Source organism: Buteo buteo, chromosome 4 (assembly GCF_964188355.1).
Source record: "Buteo buteo chromosome 4, bButBut1.hap1.1, whole genome shotgun sequence".
NCBI lineage: Eukaryota > Metazoa > Chordata > Aves > Accipitriformes > Accipitridae > Buteo > Buteo buteo.
Genome location: NC_134174.1, coordinates 58,633,723 through 58,654,742, shown reverse-complemented (window position 1 = coordinate 58,654,742; position 21,020 = coordinate 58,633,723). Strand labels below are relative to the sequence as shown.

Here is a 21,020-nt window from a genome sequence, read left to right as displayed (position 1 = left end):
TCCCCAGAGCCCCACTCTTTTCCCATCCTCAGCTCTCCAAGGGGTAGTTTCTGCTTTATGGCCCTTGGCCACTTGAAGATTTTGGTTCCTGGCCAGTAGGGATGGCTTGGTTAGTCCCTGCTGACTGACATTAATGGGCACAGGTAGGAGATTCAAGGTGTAGAAAACAGTGGATTGATTTGCTGAGCCAGATAAAGCCAGTCAAAAGAACAGATGCTCTCCCTTCCCAACATGTGAATTGTTTTTGTTTAAAAAAGAGAAATTTGTTATCACAGAGCAACAGAATTACAGATAAACTGGTCTGATTCCTATTCTTCAGTTCTTACGTCGAAGAACTCGTTCCCTTACACTGACAAAATTCTATTGCATTGCAGATTTCACCTAGATAAGGGATGTATTTTCTCATAAAACAAATATATTTTTGCCCAAACGAAAGCCTTCTTGTTTTTCAAGTCTGTAGTTCAAAGATCTGCCATTTCTGGCCATGAGAATTAATTTTTCTTCATTGTTTTAAATATGTCTATTACATGATTTAAAAGAAAATAATATGAAATCCTGTCTAGTTGGCTTTCAAGTTAACTTTAAGCCCATCCCAGGTTTCCAAATCTGCAACAGAGATCCTGGAAAACTTGCAAGCTTCAGTTAGCCCTTCTTAAGACACCCAGGGCCTTTGTAGCAACTTAAGTCCCACTTAAGTTGATTTCTGGGCTTCTGAGCTGGCAGCTGCATTGGCAGAGAGCCTAGAGCCTTGCACTGCAGATCCCAGATATCAAGTCCATGCAAGGGACCTGGGAAGCACAAGCTGCCCTGGAGCTTCCAGGCTCCCTGCTGGCAAGTTGGAAGCTGAGATGCTGAAAACACCCAAGTAACTATGCTCTTGGGATACCCCTCTCTCTCGTCAGCTGGCTGCCCGTGAAGTGGGCAGCCCAGGGGGGCCAACCTTGCCATCCCCAGCCCCAAATATGCAAAGCCTGGCAAGGTGTCTTCAGGCCAAATATGTAAGTATTGAAAACTGAGCGAGTTTCAAATCTGTCATGGAGGAAGAAGTTAGTTCAAAATAAAGACATTCACATTAAATGTTCCAGCATTTTTCTGGTGGAACATTGCACCCTCAAAAATATTCCATCAACTTCTGTTCACAACCCCTTCTCCATCACATGGGCTCCAGTAGCAACAAAAAAGAACATTCCTGGCCAATATGGTCTATGTTGTTTTCCACTTCACCTCATTATATACAGCCCATTTGCTCAAGTTTCACTTGAAAGTGTGATGAGGAACTGAACTCACTTTCAGACATTCAAGACCCTTTTTTTCCTGACAGCTAAAATATTAATAGGCAGCTATGATTACATTTATTGGCATTATCTCACAGCATGTCCTATCAGTTATATTAAAGACAGCATGCAGTAGATAACTGGAGATGTTAAGGCAAGTCCTGACAAAAGGCACATAATTGCGTGAACAGGGACTGAGAAGTAACAATCTATGGATGATTTCCATGTTACTAAGGCTTCAGTATGTTGTGTAGGAATACCCACCTTGTCCAGGAGCCAGCCAGACATTACAGATGCTTTTCTGTTGACCTTCAGAGACTGTCACTCATTTCATTGACAATTCAAAATAAATTTAGCAGGGCACTGAACGAGTTCAGCTAAACTCATGTGAACCTTGACATGACAATTATAGAAGCTTGTGCCTTTCAGAAAGCTTGCAAGCTGCTTATCATATTTCCTTTACACTATTCAGCTAAGAGCCTCTAATGGTTTAGCCTGGCGAAAGGCACTGGGGTTCTTTTACTGAGCCGCTCCTAGGACAAGTCTTGATACTATTAGCAACATTTATTCTTGTTAGCAATAAATTTCAGTCTACTGTCAGAGAAAACATGCAAGGCTTTCTGCAGGCTGAAAAGAAAAAACCAGTAGTTACCCTTGGCCTCTGGACACTCTTGGCTTCCGTGTCTTGTTTCCTCACTAGTGTTTTTAACAAGCATTTCCATAACTTCTCTGCTCTCAGCTCCTTGTGATCCCATCTGTTTGTAATCATCTATAAATGTATCAGGGAGCTGGAGAGTCTCTTCTTTCAGAGCAACAGAAGGTATATGGTGATCTTCGGGCTCTGAATGAGTGTCAGAGCTCTTATCGATTTTTCCTTCCTTCTGCTGGGGATCAGACTCCTTAGCAGATTGGTCTTCTTGCAATTCCTCTGGCTTCTGCTCAGGGTCCAGATTTAGGCTGGATGCTTCAGTTACAGCATCATCATTATCATCATCCTCCTCATCATCCTGACAGCCACTAGAAGCTACACTGCCCTTTGCTGATCTGAAGTTTGTTTCTAAAGCTTTATGGGCAAATTTGTCTTCACTCCTGATTAAGTGGCTGTGATCATTTTTCAGTTCTAACATAGTGGACATACAGGGACACATTTCTGAAGCAGTTTTATTTTTTTGATCAACTGGTACTATTTCTTCAAGCTCAGTTATATCAGGCTCCATAATTAAATCATCTTCTCCCACTTCATCTACTGTCACTAATTCCTCCATGTTAGCAGGATACCAGGTCTCACCTTCTATCTCACTTCCACTCTCCCAGTCTCGGTCCTGTCACAAAGATGCAAAACATTTGAGAGATCAGTGATTACAGATCATCACTGTTAAAAAGTGGGCTTTGAACAATAGTAACCAGGAAGAACTTTGATCTGGCCGTACCTAACCCGTCTTGTATTTTAGTTTCAAAGAACAGTATGCCTTGGTGTTGTGATTTTAAACCTTATACACAAGGACAAGCGATCTCTTTTTAATTATCACATAAACTTCACTTTGTGGAGATTCTGTAACTGCCTTGGGGATTACAGTCTCTCCAGTCTCCTGCTTCTTACTATTCTGTAACAGTGGAACAAGGCACAACTTGTTATACTTTATTATGCAACTGACGCTACTATGTGATCCCCAAGGAAAAGAATCTCTCCCCTTCCTCTACCTCCATCCCAGGGTGGCGAGAAATAGGCAGCACAATGAGAACATACTGAACCCCAGTCTAGCCACTGTGGCTTTCACTTTGCTGGACTAGGTCCTTTAAATTCCTACGGTGACTGAGAAAACATGGCTATCTTCTGCAGTCATTTACTTCCACCAGCAAGAGCCCTCTGCCAGGGACTGTGTTGGCAGAGATTGGCCTAGACCTTAAGAAAAATCAGTTTTACAGTTATACTCCAAGGTACATAATCTGAAATACCTCATACATGCAGTTATAGACATAGAACTCAGACACTAATATTGGACTTCAGAAGTATTAGAATGATAAGGTATATGTTACTTTTAAGACACACTTGCAGCTTAGATTTCAACTCCCAGACTCATCGCGTACACATAATCTATTAATAATCTGGATTCTCCTCCTGTTTGGCCATTCCCACACTTCCCCTCCTAGAATCCTAAAACAGCACGAAAACTCTGGGAGTTGACACTGTTCTTGCCAGGAGATCAGTTTTCTACAGCAACAGATATCAATAGCTTCCATATCTGACCATCAACCCATGACCCTACAGATATGAAGCTGGAGAAATTCCAAGGACATTGCTGTCCCCAACTGCGATGATGCAGTAGGGGTGCTGTAAAGACATTATTTAATTAAAACCAGAAACAGTCAGAAGAGGCTACTATCTACAGTCCATTTAAGGCCAATGTTCTGAAAAGTTTTCATCATTAGTCCCCTCCTTCACCACTTACTGACCGCATCTCCTATTTTTGGGCACGGTTCACAAAGTTACACAGTTCACTTGGGCATACGTTACTTACAGTTGCCAGTGCCAAGGGCTATGCATGTGAAGCAACGTATATCGGCAAAGAGCAACTAAAAAAAGTTCAGGAGACTTCAGGAAAAGCTATCCCTTAAAGCAGAGGTCAAGAAAAGGCAAGTTAATTTAGACAATCCCCTTCTACAACCCCTTTACATGCCTTTCCACGGGGTTTTAATATTTCAGTTGGGAGAACGTGCTACCAAACCTGGGTTTTCACTCATTCTGTCGTGGAAGCTGCACCAACAATGTGTCACCAACCTTCTCTTTTCTTGTGTTTTCCAGAATCTCTCCAGATTCTTTTCTTTGTTTATCAGCTGAAGGTGAGCTCTTCTCTGGAACTTGCTCCTCTTTTCCAAGCTAAAATAAATACAACATATACATGTATAGCAACACACAGTGGTGCTCTAGTATGTTTCTATTCTGGGTTTAGGGAAGCAAAGTCACTCACAAGGTCACATTCTTTATTTCTAAAGTATATGCAAGTCAACTAGGCTGTGGGAAAAGACCCAACAATTGGATTCCATTAGCAAAGCTGCATAAATAAGAATTAAGAAAAAGAAATTTAAACAAAATTAGAGATTTGTAATTTATATCATAGAATTGGCTAGAAGACAGGTGGGGGAGAATGTGAATTCATTAAAATTTCCAGCCTCCACTCCTCTGTTCTCTATCCACATCTGTTACATTGGCTCAGACATGGTAAGGAGAGCAGCAGTGTTAAAACTCTGCAAAAGACCTCAACTGTTTTGTTTATTGATGTAGGATCAGCTGAGAATGCAACTGCTTGCACAGTCCATACTTTGGAATAACAAAGCCACAGTACTACCTGGCATTTGGTAAAAGAGGGGCGAAGCAAAAGTGTGAGTTCAAGACATTCAAACCTACTTCTTCCTTTTAAAATAAATTATTAGCAGTAGTCCCTGGAGAGGCATGCCTTTAACAAAGCCACTTTAAAATAACTTGAAAAACACACAGAGGAGTGTGCAACACTGGTGATTTAGGATGCTGTCTGACATTTCTCTCTGACATCTCATCCCAAGCAACCATCCATCACAGTGAAATACCAGCCAAAGCAGAAAGATGACAAAGGTGGTACAGACACACATATCTATGGCATGAAGTAGTGTTCCTGCCTGTTACAGAGACTGGCTGAGTTACAAGATCTAAAGATTTCCACCAACCTTGCCCCCACATGAGAAGAATGAACACATGGTCAACTAAAAACAACCAAAGATGGCCCTGGCAGCACAAAGTCACAAGCTAGAGATGGACCCCTGGTCAGCAAAGCAGCTCTGCAGCCTGCTGCGCCAGCGTCCCCGGGGGTGGATGACGGCAGTGTATCCCCAGGGGGGACTGTGGGAGGCAAGGTGGCCAAGAGCCAGTAACAAGATCTCCATAGGGTGGGGATATGAGCATGGGCTGTACTGGGACTGAGCGAATGAGGCATCTTGATCTGTTCCCTCTTCACTTTTTCCCAGGGGAGAATCAAACCCACAAATGCTGCCACTTTACTGACTGGGAGTATGTCTCCAGAGATCCCATAATTTTACAGGTGAGCTGATTCAGTGGTTCTGCCACGGGAAGAGATTCCTGCCAGCACATTGAAGGGAGTGGTGTGAATTATCCCTGCCACAGCTGAGGGTAGGGACATATGATTAATAGAAACCAACTGCTCTGTCGAGTTGACCAAAAAGAAAATGTTCCTCATTAAAAGTTCATTCCCCATTTTAGCACTAGAACAACCAGTTCCCTGGATTGTCCTACAAATATTGCATATCCCTGTAAAATACCACTTCATTCCCAGATAACTCAATCCACATCACAGGCAGAGGAAAGAGGTGATGGAGGCAGAGACAGCACCTATGAGGTATTCTGCACAGAAGTAGAAGAGAGAGCAGCAGAGCAATTGCCCCTGCACACACAACATGCATGCAAACAGCAGATTGTCACTTGGTTTTTAGTTGTCTGTCCCCTTCACCTCACTGGTTACCCAGAGGTTCTGTGCTTGACACAGAAAGACAACACCCATGTACCCAACACCGCAACAGTGTAATAGATCTGCATGATCCCGGCAAAGAGGTAAACAAGATGCCCTCCCAAGATCTCCCCTAGGACTATATTCCCTGATTTTACCATGGTAAAACATTGCATGTCACCAGTACTACACCCACACAACTGATCTAAAATATTTCAGAAAATATATTACTTTAGCATTTACCACCTTCTTACATACAGTTTGAGATCTCTATTTACCTCATTCTCAGGAGGCTTGGTTTCCTTCACATCACTGCCTTCAGCAACAGCATGTTCCTCTTGGTCTTTTTCAGCCTTCTTCACCTTATTTTTATCACTTTGTTTTTGCCTGGAGCCCTCAGACGCTTTGCTGTGCTTCTGCTCAGCTGCCTCCTCCCTGGCAGCATCCTCGCTGTAAGAATGCCTGCGTTCCCTTAACTTTGCCTCCTCCTTTCTCTTAGATCTCCCAGGTAAATCCTGCAGCTGCCTCTGAAACTTGTCAGATTTTGACTTAGAGGTTTTTCGGTAATAGTCATCCTCCCTGCTCTTGTAGCCAGATAAAGGGTGAAGGGAGCCAGGGGAACCACTCCTTAAATACTTTTCTCTGTGCCCTCTGCCTCCTTCAATCCGTTCATCCAAATCAAACTTGTCCAGCTGTCGGGAATAATGTTTCCTCTCGTGTACCCACGTGTCAGTCCTGTCCCTCTTCTCATCCCCATTCTCTCGCCATTCTCTGCTGTCTCTTTCCTCTTCCCGTCGAGAATACGGGGACTGATCCCACGACTCTCTCCCATTTCCCCAGTCGGTCCTGCTGGTCCCCATTGGGCTGTGGGGTGAACTGCAGGAAGTAAAGCTGGGAGTGTGGGATCGGGGCGACAGGGAACGGCTTATGGGGCTGCGAGAGCGGGGCCTCTCCGTGCCATACCTGCTGCAGAGGGAAAAGACAGTTGTAACTGGCTGACCCACTGTGGTCTACCATGTTCTTGCACACTGGAAACACACGGGGACTGCCCTGGCACCTGCGAACCTGAGACCCCAGGCCTTTCACAGACATGCACTGTGCAGCTGCAAACACAGTGAACAGGAGAAAAGGCAGTGTCATATCCACACAGCTTAACCAAATCCCCACAGATCTGTCAAGAATATATTCATTCATTCTTAAAAGCGTCTCATAGGGGTTTAGCATTAAAAGCTTATAATATGTTAATACCTTTACAATGACCCTAATGTCTGTATCCTTAATACTCTTTCATCTAAGGCATCACTGAGACAAAAGTGACAAGGATCACCTGTGTAAAGGAGATGTTTTAGGACTGTGATTCCTCTCCATTTTTGCTGGAGGGTCCAGAAGTCAGGCAGATCAGAAATATACCCAAATACGTTTTAATCTGAACTGGCTTCTTCCCGCTAGGTCTCACAGCACCCCCAGCCTTTATGCTGTTCACTCAAGGGGGAGGAGAGGGGAACAGTTTCATTTGTGTGTTCTTCACATGCCAGGCATATTTTTTGAGTCATCATCATCAGTAGGAAAGAGTTCATTTATTTTCATAACATGCACAGTTTCAATCTGATCTCACTATATAGGCCCTGTACCTACTATTGTACTGACTTTTATTTTTACAGTGATTTGAAGTGAAATCCAAATTAAGAAAGCAAATGAGATAAGAGGGGGAAGCATGCAGATAATTTTTTTTCTACCTGCAGGTTTACAGACTTATCCAGGTCCCAGTTTCAAACTATGGAGAAACTTTACCTGTCCACTTCACGCAGCAGGTCCCTCTCCCTCTGCGAGTGGATGTCCTGGATGATAGCAGCCACGTTCTTACCTGGTTTCTAAATAAGACAGACACTGTTTAGCATGCTGCACTACTCTCCAAGCTAATACAGGTGATTTGTCCTTCAAGAAACAGCATCCATGCATCACTCAATTATACTACTACTAAGAAATATTTGGTTCCAGTGTTGTGGTTACCGTCTTTTCTGCAGCTGGTATCTCAATAACAGGATCAAAGCAGTAAAATGATACAAATGGAAAATTTGCTCCATTCTGTTGTAGCACTGTCTCCTCATACTTGGCTGCTCTAACAGGCTTTGAAAACTAGCTTGTCCTTCCCTGTTACACATTCACTACCAAGTATTTTCTAGGAATTGGATGCAAGAGGAAAACAAACCAGACAATTTTTCTAATATCTGAATTAAAGGTGTATAGCAGCCTATCTCTGATCCTCTAGGAATGAACTGCCTTCTCTTCATCTCAGAGTTTAGCTCATTCTGGAGTATAGCTCTAAAAGACTATGTTCAGACACAAGAGCTTCAGAAAAGCTAAGTGCAAGAAAGACGTGTACTGGGAGTGTTGATTAGTTGAGATTCAAGATCATTTACAAAAGATGCACTATTCCAGGCTGGAGTGCATGCAATTTGTCAAACACTTGGAGCATGCACAGCTGAGCAACATAATCATGCAGGAACTCAGAGCAGTCTGTAGTGCTAAATAGCTCATGCATATTCCCCCTTCCATGTTGCACTTTTGTTTGTTTTTAACAAAGAGAGAGGGCTTTTGCTCGTGCAGAGAAAAATAATTCCAGGACCTGAAAAACTGCTACTGGAAAAGCTGAAAATCTTCCTGAAATCTAGGCAGGCTACCACACTCACCTGCGTAATTCCTGTTCCACCTCTATGTTAAGACGCCCAGTCTCCACCACCTCACATCTGAACTCCTCACCGTACCACACTAAGAAAGACTGCACTGGTTTATGAACTTTTGGCAACTCCTTTAAGTCTCCTTAAACTATTATGCACCACAGGAGGGAAAGAGACTTTTCCAAAGGTCAAACCAAGCCATCTGAGTTACTTGTTTTCCCTCAAGGCTTATAAAAGGCCCCTTAACCTCTTGGAATGGTACAGAGTTATTTTATAAAATAACTTTGTGCTGTGTTAGATAATACAATATGAAGCTTTTCAGCTCTGCATTGCCTGTTCCAGTCCAAGTCTCCATGAAAAAAAAAAACTCTCTTAGGATTATACATGGCAGTACATAAGCTTCCATAAATATGCTTACAAGAGCACTGATTTTTGGACATCCCTCAGGCGTCCACATACATCATCAGTGTCACACACTCTACAGAAAGTCTGAAGATTATTGCTCTGTTCTGACTCTATGTTAAAAAAAAAACAAAAACAAAAACCTTGCTTTTCAATTTAGGTCATTCACAAGAAAGAAAGAAAAAGAAATCAGTGTGATGTTTAGCCCTGCCATCACTGCGTGGTACAGAGGTTGTACTACAGCTCAAGCATGCAAGCAGTGAAAAGCATTGCTTCAGGCTTAATGCCTGACTGAAAGGATAGGACCATCTTATTTTTGCTGACATGTTGTATCCTACACATGGCTGTGTTTTAGACCTTTGTTAGACCAAGCAATGTGGGGAGCCTGCTCAGAAGGAAGCTCAGAAGGGATTTTTGAAACAATGGTATGAGAGGACCAGAAAAAATGGGATCTCTTCCAAGAGTTAAAATTTAGAACAAGAGCAAGCAGCTAAGTTTAAAAGACTGTTAACATACATTCATTAATTTATCTTTATTTCTTTTTCCATAATATTAAAACATTAATTAAAAATCAGTAATCAGCAAAGATTTTTAGATGTATTCTCCAGGACGTGCCATGGAAACTCAGGAAATCTAACCAGGAATGACTATCTTACCTTCAGCTGCAATTCCTTGTATCTTTTAGACATCCTAATAAGTAACTTGTCATCATTTATCATAGCAGGTTTTTCTTTGTAGTACTGCACCATGGCTTGTGCTGCTTCACTGTAAGCCATTTCCAGAAAGGCCTAGCACAAATGGGGAGAGCTTTAAAATCTACTACATAATTAAAAATATGAAGTATAAGAGAGAAAAGGCAGCACAACAATTTTCATTTGGATTCTTCTCATGCAAAATGTCTTGATAGTATAGACTGGGTAGCTTTCCAGCCCTGGTGCTGAAATAGTAACAGTCCATTGCTCAGCCTCCTTTAAACTTCAAATAATGATTTCAACCCAGCTATTAAAGCCGATATGCAACCTTAGAAGCCAGTTTAGTTAAAAAATAAATGACTGGAATCTAATCTTTCTCAATATATGAAAACATCTCCTTTCCCTCGCTTCCTCACTGGTGCTTCTACACTGTGATCAGCTGCTGACAGGATGCAGAACTGCAACGCTGCAGCATGCACTGCTCCCGATATTGTCAGCTGTGTCTTACAGAATTGCAAGGAATCCAGATAAAAGCAGAACATCAGAGCATGAGTAGGCAGAACAAAGCCAAAAAAAGAGTTTAAAAAACCTGAATTATGTTAACTAGCCCTTTTATTTACATGAAAATTGCATTTGATGTGACTCCAGTTTAACTGGTCAAAAAGTATACTCACAGCTGTGTAATGACTTCATTTTGAAACATTACAATCTCAACATTGCCCACCAGCATGGATTCTACATCCATCTGTATTGTCTGCTGCAGGTATGTGAGAAGATTTTCTAGTCTTCCCAGCCTACCACTGGTAGACTTAAGCTACTTAAGGCAGACTTAAGCTACCTTGAAGAAAGAGCTCTACTACAATCCAGTACAGATTAAAAGCGAGTGAGTGAGATGTCAGTGTTCCCTGTAAGAGCACAGCCTTCCTTTAGCATGTGCACACCAGATCACCCAGCGCAGCCATGGCCTGGGGGCTCTGACTCCAGCCTGTAACTGTAATTACACCATTGCAGGATCTGCTTCTGCTGTAACAACAGTTCAGCAAACACTGTAAGACAGCAGAATCAGACTAGAGTGCAAGTCATTCTTCAATGCCCAGTTCACTTCTATGAGTAGCAGTAAAAAAGCAATAAAAACCTCCCAAACAGAACAAGAGGAGTCTGAAAGTAATCCTAGCAAATGGCTGAGAGAAGGTGGCCAAGTTCTTCACTTAAAAAAAATTTTTTTTTTTAGTACAGTTTTACAACACTTCATTGAGATTTCTGGGTTTTTTTAACAACAACTATAAGGCAGTGGTCATGTTTATGCCATCATCTCATTCTGCGAATACCAATTTTTTTTTTACTTTAAAAGCAGGCTTCATCTATTTAATTACAAAATATTTCTATTACAAAAAAAGAGATTTTCCCCAAAGACTCTGTCTTCATAACAATATGTCTTTATGCCAATAGACATTAATACTGGTGACCCCAAATGCACAATACCTGATTAGTGGATTTCATGAGGATATAGTTGGTGACCTTCCCAAATGGGAGGCCCAGGTTAATGACATCATTCTCTGTGCAGCTTCCCTCGGGGAGGTTGCAGATGTGAACAACTCGACCCAGTGTAGATTTCCTCTGGGGAAACTGGGGAAAAAAACAACTCAAAACGATGTTTTTATCTTGGATATTCCATCCACTAGATAAGACCTTACATTTCTGCAAAAAAATGAAATGTTCTGTTCTGCGTGCCTGTTATTAAGGACAAATATTCTTCTTTAAAACCTTGTATTTTAACATCCTGGTTTAGAAATACAAATGGGAAGGGAAATGTTTAACTGAAATGCAGCTTGCAATGGAGTCTCCATTCCTGGACATTACAAAGTCCAGAGAGGATTTCTAGAAGAGATGCTCTCCTTCAAACAGGATTAACACTATTGCTGCAAAAGCTAACTTGCCACCTCAAACCTTACAGACTCCAGGGCTTCAGCTCCCTGGCATGTCACAGCAGAGGGCTGGGCTGCCACGGGCGCAGGCCACTGCACTGTACTTAGCACCAGCAGGAGTTTGGAGGCTACTCAGTGTTTGGAGACGGAGGGTGTCCCTGCTATGGGGAGATCTCAGCCCCTCCTGACGAGCTCCCTGCAGGGCCAGTACCCATCTGGGATGCCAGCACAACCCCTACGGCTCCTCTGCCAAGTCACCCAGCCTTCCCCAGCTTGTCTGCATCTGTCGGTCTGCATCGGGGGCTCTGTGCCTTCCCCGCACACAAAGGCATCATGCACTATTGCTGAGTGAAAGGCCCTTAGCTGATAATTTGCAAGTAATGCACAAAAAATTAGTATTTTCAAGTATTCCATAAACGCCCATTTACGTGGTCCTGGTGGTGCCTGGAAATTGAAACAGATGCTCACTGCAGTCCCTGCTGGATTTATGGATGTTAGAAATCAGTTTAGGTGACTAGAGAGGTGTTCAGGATAGCAGGGGCTGAATTTAAATCCTCCTTCTGCCCAGGTGGAACAGACTGGGCTGGGGGTAAAAGTGACTCTATCTAACTTGTGAGAGGACACGCAGCTGTACCTCAGGTTGGAAAACCTACTACTTTCCGCTCTCATTGCAACAACACGCAGTAGGAGGGACTTCTCCCCTGGGGGCATAGTGGCCACTGGACATGCAGAGAGGCAGAGCTCCCAAATTGGGCTGGCACAGGCACACGGTGCCAGTGTGGTAATTGCTTCCCAAGAGTGGAAGTCTATTTTGGAGTGCTGGGGCAGTTCCCAAAGAGCTGCCCGTCTCCCTGACATGGAAAGCAGGCTCTACACTCCTTGTGCAAAAAGGCATCAGGGTATACTCATAGAGGAACATAATTTACCCCAGCTAATGACACGCAAAACATTGCTCACACAGGATTAAGTCTTCCCAGATTACTTCCTCGTTTATGACCTCTGCTGTTAGGATTTTACTGAAGAAGTAACTCTACCTTCAGTTAAAATTGTGCCATTCAAGGGAAGATGCAAATCATGTAATCTTGTGGGATCAAGTTCACCGGATCCATCACAAATGTTTGGCTTGTCAGCAAGTTCACAAGTTACAGAGCTAATGTTATCTTGTTTACACCTTCATCCCATTACCTTCCCGCCCGGCTTCACCACTTAGCCATTTGCGTATTTTTGCTGCAGCAAGACCCTGTATTATACAGTGGTCTGCTGTTTAGCTTGCATCTTACAGAGCCTGCCCAGGTGCCTAAGGTAACTCAAAGAAGTGCCAAAGTCCACAAGTAAGGTATTTTCTCTAGCATAAAAACAACAAAGACCTGATCCTGAAAAAGATGAAACAACTCAACTCCACTTGAATAGAAAAGGAAGTGATGTCTACGTGCATCTGGCAAGGCAGGCTGTAGTGCACAACAGAATACAACTACAGCTAGCAGAGGAAAAGGAACTTTCCTGACAGCAAATGCAGTCCCAGTGTAGGAACAATGTAGGAACACCCCAGGTCACCTGGCACCTTCTGTTGGTTTTGTTAGATGTTAAGAGATGGTATTGTATGAGTCTGTGGGACTAGAAAGACTTAGCTGTTCCCTATGTAGGCTCCAGAGCCCATGTTCAGACACGCGCTCAGCAGTACATTAAATCAAACGACTGTAAGATGTTACCACCTCCCCACAATTGGCAATGGCTTAAATTAAAATGCTCTGCCATAAATCTGCTGTAATTCATGATTAAGAAGTGGTCACATACCCATACCAGAAGTCGATGGGCTGTACCAAGCAATAATCTTGTCAGCTGATTGAAGCTAAATTGGATCCATTCATTAAATAGAGCTGTAAATCACAGCCAGAAAAGGAATATACACCTTCCATATCCACAGTCAGGAAGTTAGAGGAGCTGTTGTGTGTCAAGTGTTGAATGTAATTTTCAGTAAGACTCTGAGTTAGCTTTCTTTGCAACTGACATCTACAAGGGATTACCAATGCAGCTGGACAACTACTACAAAAATAATTTGATGCACAGCAGTGAAATGTACCACATACCATTTGCCATATTATTTCACCAATCCAATTTATTTTTTATTACATCTTTTTTTTCAAATTTTTTTGTTTCTTGCTTTTCAAATTCTTTATCCCTTTCTTGAGCTTCACATGAACCTTTTCTAAAGATAATAAGAAACTGACAGTCCCATCCCTCCAGTGCTAATGGCTCTCCATGCCCGAGTGAAGACTTCTAGCACTGTATTTGCCTTTTGAAGAGGGATAGAGTTATTTGCAGATGGATAGCACAGAGCAAGCCCTTCCAGAAATCTGAACACTTTGTTTATGATTACATGCAGGGTCAAGTATAACCTCCCACTGCTCAGTTAAATGGCAGCAGCTTAGCTGAAAGTGAATACTACCATTGCAGAGTGAATGACAGCTGGCAAACTCAGTCTTAACACCTCTAATATAGCTCCCTGTCCACCTGATGAGCTTCTGAAGAAAATGAGGATTTACAGTGTCCAGGAAAATCAAAGTTATTGTTTCTTTTCTCTCTCATAGGACTGCAGGTCATTCAGAAGGAGGACTTCTGCAGGCAGCTTAAATGATAAATAGTGACAGATTCTAAGGAGAAATGATACTGGTATTAGCAGCAATTTCATTTGTTGTGAGGCTGACAGACATGATGAAAAGGAACATTCCTCTGCACCTGCTGCTACTCCACCTCTGACCTTGGAGGCAGCTGTCATGAACAGCTCTGCTCTTTGCTCCTCTGCACACACAGCGTCTGTGACAGGCAGAAGCTAAAACCCCTTCAAATAACCTCTTGCACAGCAAAACCACACAGTAGAAAGTTGGTTGGATTAAACAAATATGGGTGACGTTTCTGTGAGCAATGCCTGATGCGAACTGGAGTGGCACAGGGACACAACTCAGCCTGGCTTTCCAGAGTGTCTGAGACCACATCAGGATATATACACAAAAGCTAACAAGATGAAAACTTGAACCCCTGGATTACTGCTGCTATTCTGTGAACGCCCTAACATGAGTCCTTTGATGTCTCCAGCTTTAATCATAGCTTTCTGATATACGTTGAGCTTCATTTTAATCCTACAACTTTGTATTTCCAGTACGGATACAATTTGCTTTTATTTGCCTTTTTTTTCCTTGGGTTTTATTTCCTTTTAAAATCTTTCTGCTTTGTCAGTGTAAGAATCACTTCTAATGTTATCCTTTTTTTTCTGGCATTTTTTGATTATTGGGCTAGGAATTCAAGTGCGCATTAGAGCATTAGAACTGGGGACCTGTGTTGAATGCTGGGGGGGCTAATAAACCTAGACCATGGAAGGCTGTACACCAAAGCAAACTTGCTGAAAGGCTACCAGTAGCAGCAGATGATATACATATAAACTAAGAAAAAGTTAGTCCAGTATAACGAATTTATCTGGGACCTCCAGGCAAGTAATGGTTAGCAAAGCTGCAGCCACTACCTTTGCCACTGTTGCTACCTGGGAGAAGGACCCCAGCATGGGAGAGGCAGAGAGCAATTGCTACAGTTAAGTAACTGGAGAGATGGAAAGATGCTTGCTGGGATCAGTACTCAGAGTAAGTAAAAACTAATCCAAATCTTCATTCCAAGCTGAAGCTGACCTTCCTGGGTCAAAAAGACTCAGAAAATGGGGAAAAAAAGTCAGTGAGATACACACAGAACCATTTACACCCCTTCCCAAATCTGACAAGCAAACAACTTTTAGCACTGGAATAAAAAACTACAATCAAGTTCTGATTTGGCCAAAATTAAAAGCATAAAAGAGCTGCAGGGAAGTTGAAATAACAGACTGAATATTCAGATTATTGTCTAAAAGGAAGCCTTCATGGTTTTAATTCCAGTAAGTAGAAGTGGCTCCTACAAGAATCTCAACATGGAGATCAATTTGCGTAGGTACTCACTCTTACCCCTGATGGAAGAGAAGAAAATGTAGGACCTGGCTGGCCAAAGGATCTTGCTGACGTAGTGATAAAAGATGCGCTGACATCTGGTGGATAATCTAAATAATGGATTACACACATTTCATGAAAATCTTGACTTACATTAATTGCATTAGTGTGCTCAGTAAGCAATGCCCCATTTACATAGTAATTAATTTCATAGTCTCTACACCAAAATACACACTGTTTTGTTGTACTGTGAAAACAAGCCATTGTTTGAAAGAAAAATAAATTCATACTTTGAAAAGCACAGAATTGGCTTTTAGCCTTTCTGTGCACAACCTCTAAAACGCTTTCCTTGGAAACTTGTATCAGATTTCATTTAAAATGTCCACTTTTCCCCAGAGACTGACTTCCCTTTCAATTAAAAAAAAATGGTTTTAACTATTGTACATACAACCATTCACCTTCGATACTAGATGGATTGAAAACTGCTGCATTATTTGGTGATAAATGCAATGCTCCATCTGCTGAGCTTAACACACACCGGATACCAGTGCTGGAAAAGAAAGAAAAGAACTTTAGGAGCGTGCATAAGTACCATAAATACTAAAGCATAATTATTAGACAGTAAATTCCCGGTGTAAAGCCACTGAAGTAAGGGATGGTCTGTTACAAATTCAGTTGGAAGAGTGTCTCTAAAATAATACTTACTTATCTGAAAAAGCCATACATTTTTGGATGTGAAGACTTCCCTTAATGTGCTGATCCCAGTCCTACGTTGAAACAAAGAGATGATGAGCATAGGAAAAATCCTAAGACAAATTTAAAAGAGATTGCTTCTCCATTCAGTTTACCTTATTCTAAAACCAATACTGAGATGCTGACAATCAAACTGTGTGATGCTGGAGCCAAGCGCACCTTCACCCTGTGCAATTACTGATTCGTTATTTGTAGGTTAAATTATCAGTTGCTTTACAAAAGGAGAGCTTCTCTGTATTAGTTTTTAAATCCAGTATATTTCTATTAATTCAGTTACTTCACTCTAGCTCAAGAGCTCATCCTTCAAGGTGCTGAGCACCCTCAACTCCTGCAATGTCCATAAAGAAGGTGCTGTCCTGGTTTCAGCTGGGATAGAGTTAATTTTCTTTCTAGTAGCTGGTATAGTGTTATGCTTGGGAGTTAGTATGAGAAGAATGTTGACAACACACTGATGTTTTCAGTTGTTGCTAAGAAGTGTTTATACGAAGTCAAGCATTTTTCAGCTTCTCATGCCCAGCCAGCAAGAAGGCTGGAGGGGCACAAGAAGTTGGGAGGGGGCACAGCCAGGGCAGCTGACCCCAACTGGCCAAAGGAGTATTCCATACCGTGTGATGTCATGTCCAGTATATAACCTGGGGGGAGTTGGTCTGGGGGGGATCACTGTTCAGGAACTAACTGGGCATCAGTTGGCGAGTGGTGAGCAATTGCATTGTACATCACTTGTTTTGTATATCCCAATTTTTTCATTATTATTATTGTCATTCTATTACTGTTATTATTATCATTATTTGTTCTTCCTTTCTGTTCTATTAAACTGTTCTTATCTCAACCCAAGAGTTTTACTTTCCTCTCCCCCTCCCCTATTCTCTCCCCCATCCCACCGGGTGGGGGAGAAGCAAGCGAGCGGCTGTGTGGTGCTTAGTTGCTGGCTGGGGTTAAACCACAACAGGTGCTCAGCACACAGAGCAGCCAGGACAGGGCTTATTCATTTCAATAGATGAGTAAATTTGTTAAAGTACATTTAGCTATTTACACTTTTACGATTCAAACGAAGCGGTGTGTTAAACACCAACAAACAGATCAACTGAAACTCATTGTAATGACATTTCCCCTGCCCTTTTTCAATGTTTAATGAAAAAAGAAATGCCCAGCATGCCCTAGGCAGGGGCTACTTCAGACCAGCCCTGCAGCTGCAGTAACCACAGCAAACCATTTTGCAAGCAGCTCCTCAAAGAGTAAAAGGGAAACAGGAAAGAGCAAATATATATCCAAGTACCCCAAAGCCCCCGGGTGTGTAAGTATCAGGTACTATTTAATTTGCTGGCCATCTTCCTTCCTGTATAAATGTTGTCGCAATGTTTTTGTCAGGCCACCGTCAGCGTGAAAACACATGCCTTTGCAGTGAGGTGCCAGTCCTGCAGTGCGATGGAAAAGGTCGTGAGGACTTGTTGAGCAAGGCTCACCAGGAGGCCAGAACAACGCCAGCCAGAGCCCACGAATGGCCGTGGGGCTCAGAGGGCCATGTAAGGGGCCTTTTCCAGACCTGACCTACATAGCATGACCCAGCACGGAGGCTCTCTGGGCAACTGGGCAGCTGCTTCTTGAGGGTGAGGTTGAATTTGGAGCTCCCTCGGCAGTATGAATAGAGAAGCGGGACTGTGGTTGACACCACACGTGCTGAGCGGCTTCTTCCTTCCAGGCCAACGTTGCTGGGGACCCTGAGCCCTAAATTTTCCTTAGAGATACTAGAAGGAGTAAGAGATCCCAACAGAGGAACTATTCAAATAATTTTATCAAAATGCACTGTTTCGTTTAAGCAAGCTGCTTCCACGAGGCTGTTAGGAGGAAGCCTCTGGGATCAGAAACGCAAAGAGAAAAGGAGAGGCAGATGAAACTGCAGCCGTGCGGTTACAAGACTGGCTTGGGAAGCGGGGGATCGGCTGTAAGCTCCTCCTCCCCTCGATCGGGGCCACGAGACGAGCTGCAACCCCAGCCCAGACCTCGCGTTTCTCACGCCAGCGCTGTAATCTCACCGTCTTTCACGGCGAGATGCGGAACAAAACCAGACCTCGAAACCCCAGTAATCGCCGTGAAACAGATGTACGACGCCCTAAGCAACACTGTGGCCCTTTGTTCTCTCGGGGCACCTCGGCGGCGATGGGGTGGCAGGAGCCGGTGGCCGGATCGAGGGCCGGGCAGCCTCTTCGAGGGTCCGAACCGTGCCCCGGCGGCACCTTCAAACCACTCACTCACCTTCAGATCGAAGACCTTCTTGTCGCACAGGGCGCAGACGTGGGGGAAGTGGAGGGGGGCCGCGCCGCGGAGGTCGCCCAGCTGGTGCGGCGGCAGGGAGCGGGCGGGCAGGTCAGGCGCGCCGCCGCTCCGCTCCTCCTTCTGCCTCATGCGAGGGCTGCCGAAGCTCTGCTTGCTGTGGTTGAGGCGGCCGAAGGCGGGGGGGGCGGCCGCGCTGAACTTTGTGTCAGGTGTCGGCTCCTCGGGGTCGTAGAGCTCGTTTCTTATTTCATACTGCTGCTGACTCGCCGACGGCCACAGGCTGTCGCCGGGCACGAGGTCAGGCTTGTTTTGGCCGGGGAAATTAGGGATGTTTTCCCACTGGTTGCTCGCGCCGCCGCCGTGCAAGACGGGGCCGGGATCTCCTTTCGGATGGGAGCCGGCGTGCGGGTCGCTGGGGAAGGCCCGCGCCGCCCCGTGCTGTGCCGCCGTGGCCCCGTAGGCCTCCTTGGGAAAGGCTGCCGCCGCCGCCGCCTCGTGCTGCAGCTGGCTGGCAGCCCCGAAGCGACCCTCGTAGCACGGCCCCGCCGCCGAGGAGCCTGCGTGGGCCCCGCCGGCGAGGAAGCCGTGCTGGCTGGGCTGGTCCCCCTCCGAGGCGTAGGCCTGAGGGGCGGCAGCGGCGGCGTTCTGCTTGCCGTACTCGTAAAAGCCCCCCGCGGCGGCCGCGGCGGCGGAGGTGGAGGCGCCCGCCTTGTTGAGACCCACCACCACGGGCTGTTGGCCGGAGGTCGGAGCCATGACGCCTCCGAAAGGGTTCACGACGATGGCGTTGGGGGTCTGGGCCTGCACGGGCCCCAGGCCGCTCCCCGGCGCGGCTAAGGCCGGGCTCTGGGCGGGAAAGGCGATGCCGCCGGAGGGGAACCTCGCGCCGGCGATGCCGGGCCCCTGCGGCGGCCCCGCGGCGTGGCCCTGCGGGGCGTTCATCACGGTGGGGTGCCTCAGCTGGTTGAAGAGCGGCTGGGACATGGCCACTTTGGAGAGCACCTGGTTGAGGACGGTGGCGGCGGCCGGGTTGTTGGTGACGGCGGTCTGAGCCAACTTCAGCCTGTGGAGCGTGAGCTGCGCCTGGAGCTGCGCCAGCTGCAGGCTCGCCGGCGAGGGGAGCAGGGGGCTCGCGGCGCCGACGGAGAACGGATTCTTCTCCAGGAGCTTGGCAGCGCTGCAAAGGATCAGGATCTGGGTTAGCCGAAGTCGCCCGACGTCTACCCGCGCTCACCTCCGGCTAAAGGCTGGCATGGGATAACGCGGCCGCTTCTGGAGATTTAGCTTATCTAAACCCAGGGAAAGCACAGTGGCGACCGACAACGTAGCCGTAACCTGTCGTCTTCCCTTCAACATCTGCTGCCGCATCCCTTCCAATCAAAAAGTTACTAGGGAGACAACTGTGCCAAAGATATCTCTTTAAAAACCCCATTGCATCCCTGTAGATCAGGCCTTCAGCTCATTTTAAGTACCCCTAGGACTCACACTTCTAATGGAGACCAGGAACAGTGGCAACATGAGCCCCAAATCTACGTTTTTTCTCTCTTTTCTGCATTTTATGCAACCTCCTACCTCCCTGCTGAGACATCGCAGCTCCTGACTGATTTTGTGACGCTGACATTACTCCCTTTTCCCACAGAGCAGGGGGATATGAAGAAAAGGACATCAAATGGGAGCGTAAAGCCAGCCCTGTAGGTACTTCACACCTAGCACATCTGGCTGCATAAAGCAAGATGAAATACCCCACACATATTTATTTTAACTGTTTACAGTTCTCGTTTAATTAATCTACACTGCAGCCTGTTCTGTAACAAAGTATATAGTTTTCCTGTTGTGCAGATGCAAATATAGAGGAAGAAAAAAAGCTAATATTTGCCAGAAGCTGGAGCAACTACGAACAAACTGTCCTGAAGAGTTTTCCCAGTTCAGCTGGAATGTAGCACAAAATTTCCGCAGTGCCAGCTGGTAAAAATCAAGGTCCTTATACTTTCTAGAAATTAGAGGTGCATTGAGTGTTCTCCTTCAGGTCTCACAGATGGGATGAATAAATTATGACTAAATTGTCTGCTTGAATTCCAGAGCTGGGAAAATAGGAGATGGTATTTTCAGGCATATGGTGGTTCCTGGCTTTGGGAAGCACCTTTGGGACATCTCACCAGTTCACAGCACCACCGACAACCCTTCCTCCCTCCACCCCATCAAACTCGGCAAACATAAAACAGAAAAAAGTAAGTAAAAATGGGTAAAGTCTAGCAAAGTTAAATGCAAGAGAAATGTTATAATGGAAGCCTAATATATGCCTAATATAATTAGGCAGCACTAGCTTCCAAGGTGGCTGCACCACCCTGCTTTTACTGCCCCCCCCCCGCACCCTTCCAAGATGCCTTCTGCATCATCTGTAGCAGACCCAGCCTGGTCCACATGTACACACACTGTCCTGTGGCTGTGCTCCCTCCGTATGTCGTACTGCCTACGCTAGGATACCATCAGCCATTTTCATGCCCCTACCAGAAAAATGTTAGCCATCACTTTTTGCACCACCAGGAGCCTCTGCTCACAGA

General features: G+C 44.8%; 1 protein-coding gene across 7 annotated transcripts in view; it reads right to left on the bottom strand.

The window, feature by feature from the left end:
• RBM20 (RNA binding motif protein 20) overlaps positions 1-21,020 on the bottom strand; it is a 108,910-nt gene that overhangs the window by 9,548 nt on the left and 78,342 nt on the right. For 3 of the 7 annotated variants that reach the window (XM_075026364.1, XM_075026359.1, XM_075026365.1), the window contains exons 2-11: positions 18,439-19,636; positions 16,138-16,199; positions 15,891-15,982; positions 15,451-15,542; positions 11,025-11,240; positions 9,507-9,638; positions 7,562-7,641; positions 6,049-6,736; positions 4,054-4,152; positions 1,927-2,596 (exon numbers count right to left, since the gene is read on the bottom strand). In XM_075026364.1, coding sequence (XP_074882465.1) covers positions 1,927-2,596; positions 4,054-4,152; positions 6,049-6,736; positions 7,562-7,641; positions 9,507-9,638; positions 11,025-11,240; positions 15,451-15,542; positions 15,891-15,982; positions 16,138-16,199; positions 18,439-19,636 — 3,329 coding nt within the window. Of the gene's footprint in view, positions 1-1,926; positions 2,597-4,053; positions 4,153-6,048; positions 6,737-7,561; positions 7,642-9,506; positions 9,639-11,024; positions 11,241-15,444; positions 15,543-15,890; positions 15,983-16,137; positions 16,200-18,438; positions 19,637-21,020 lie in introns of all 7 variants that reach the window. The other 4 variants (XM_075026360.1, XM_075026361.1, XM_075026363.1 and 1 more) reach the window with 4 other exon arrangements.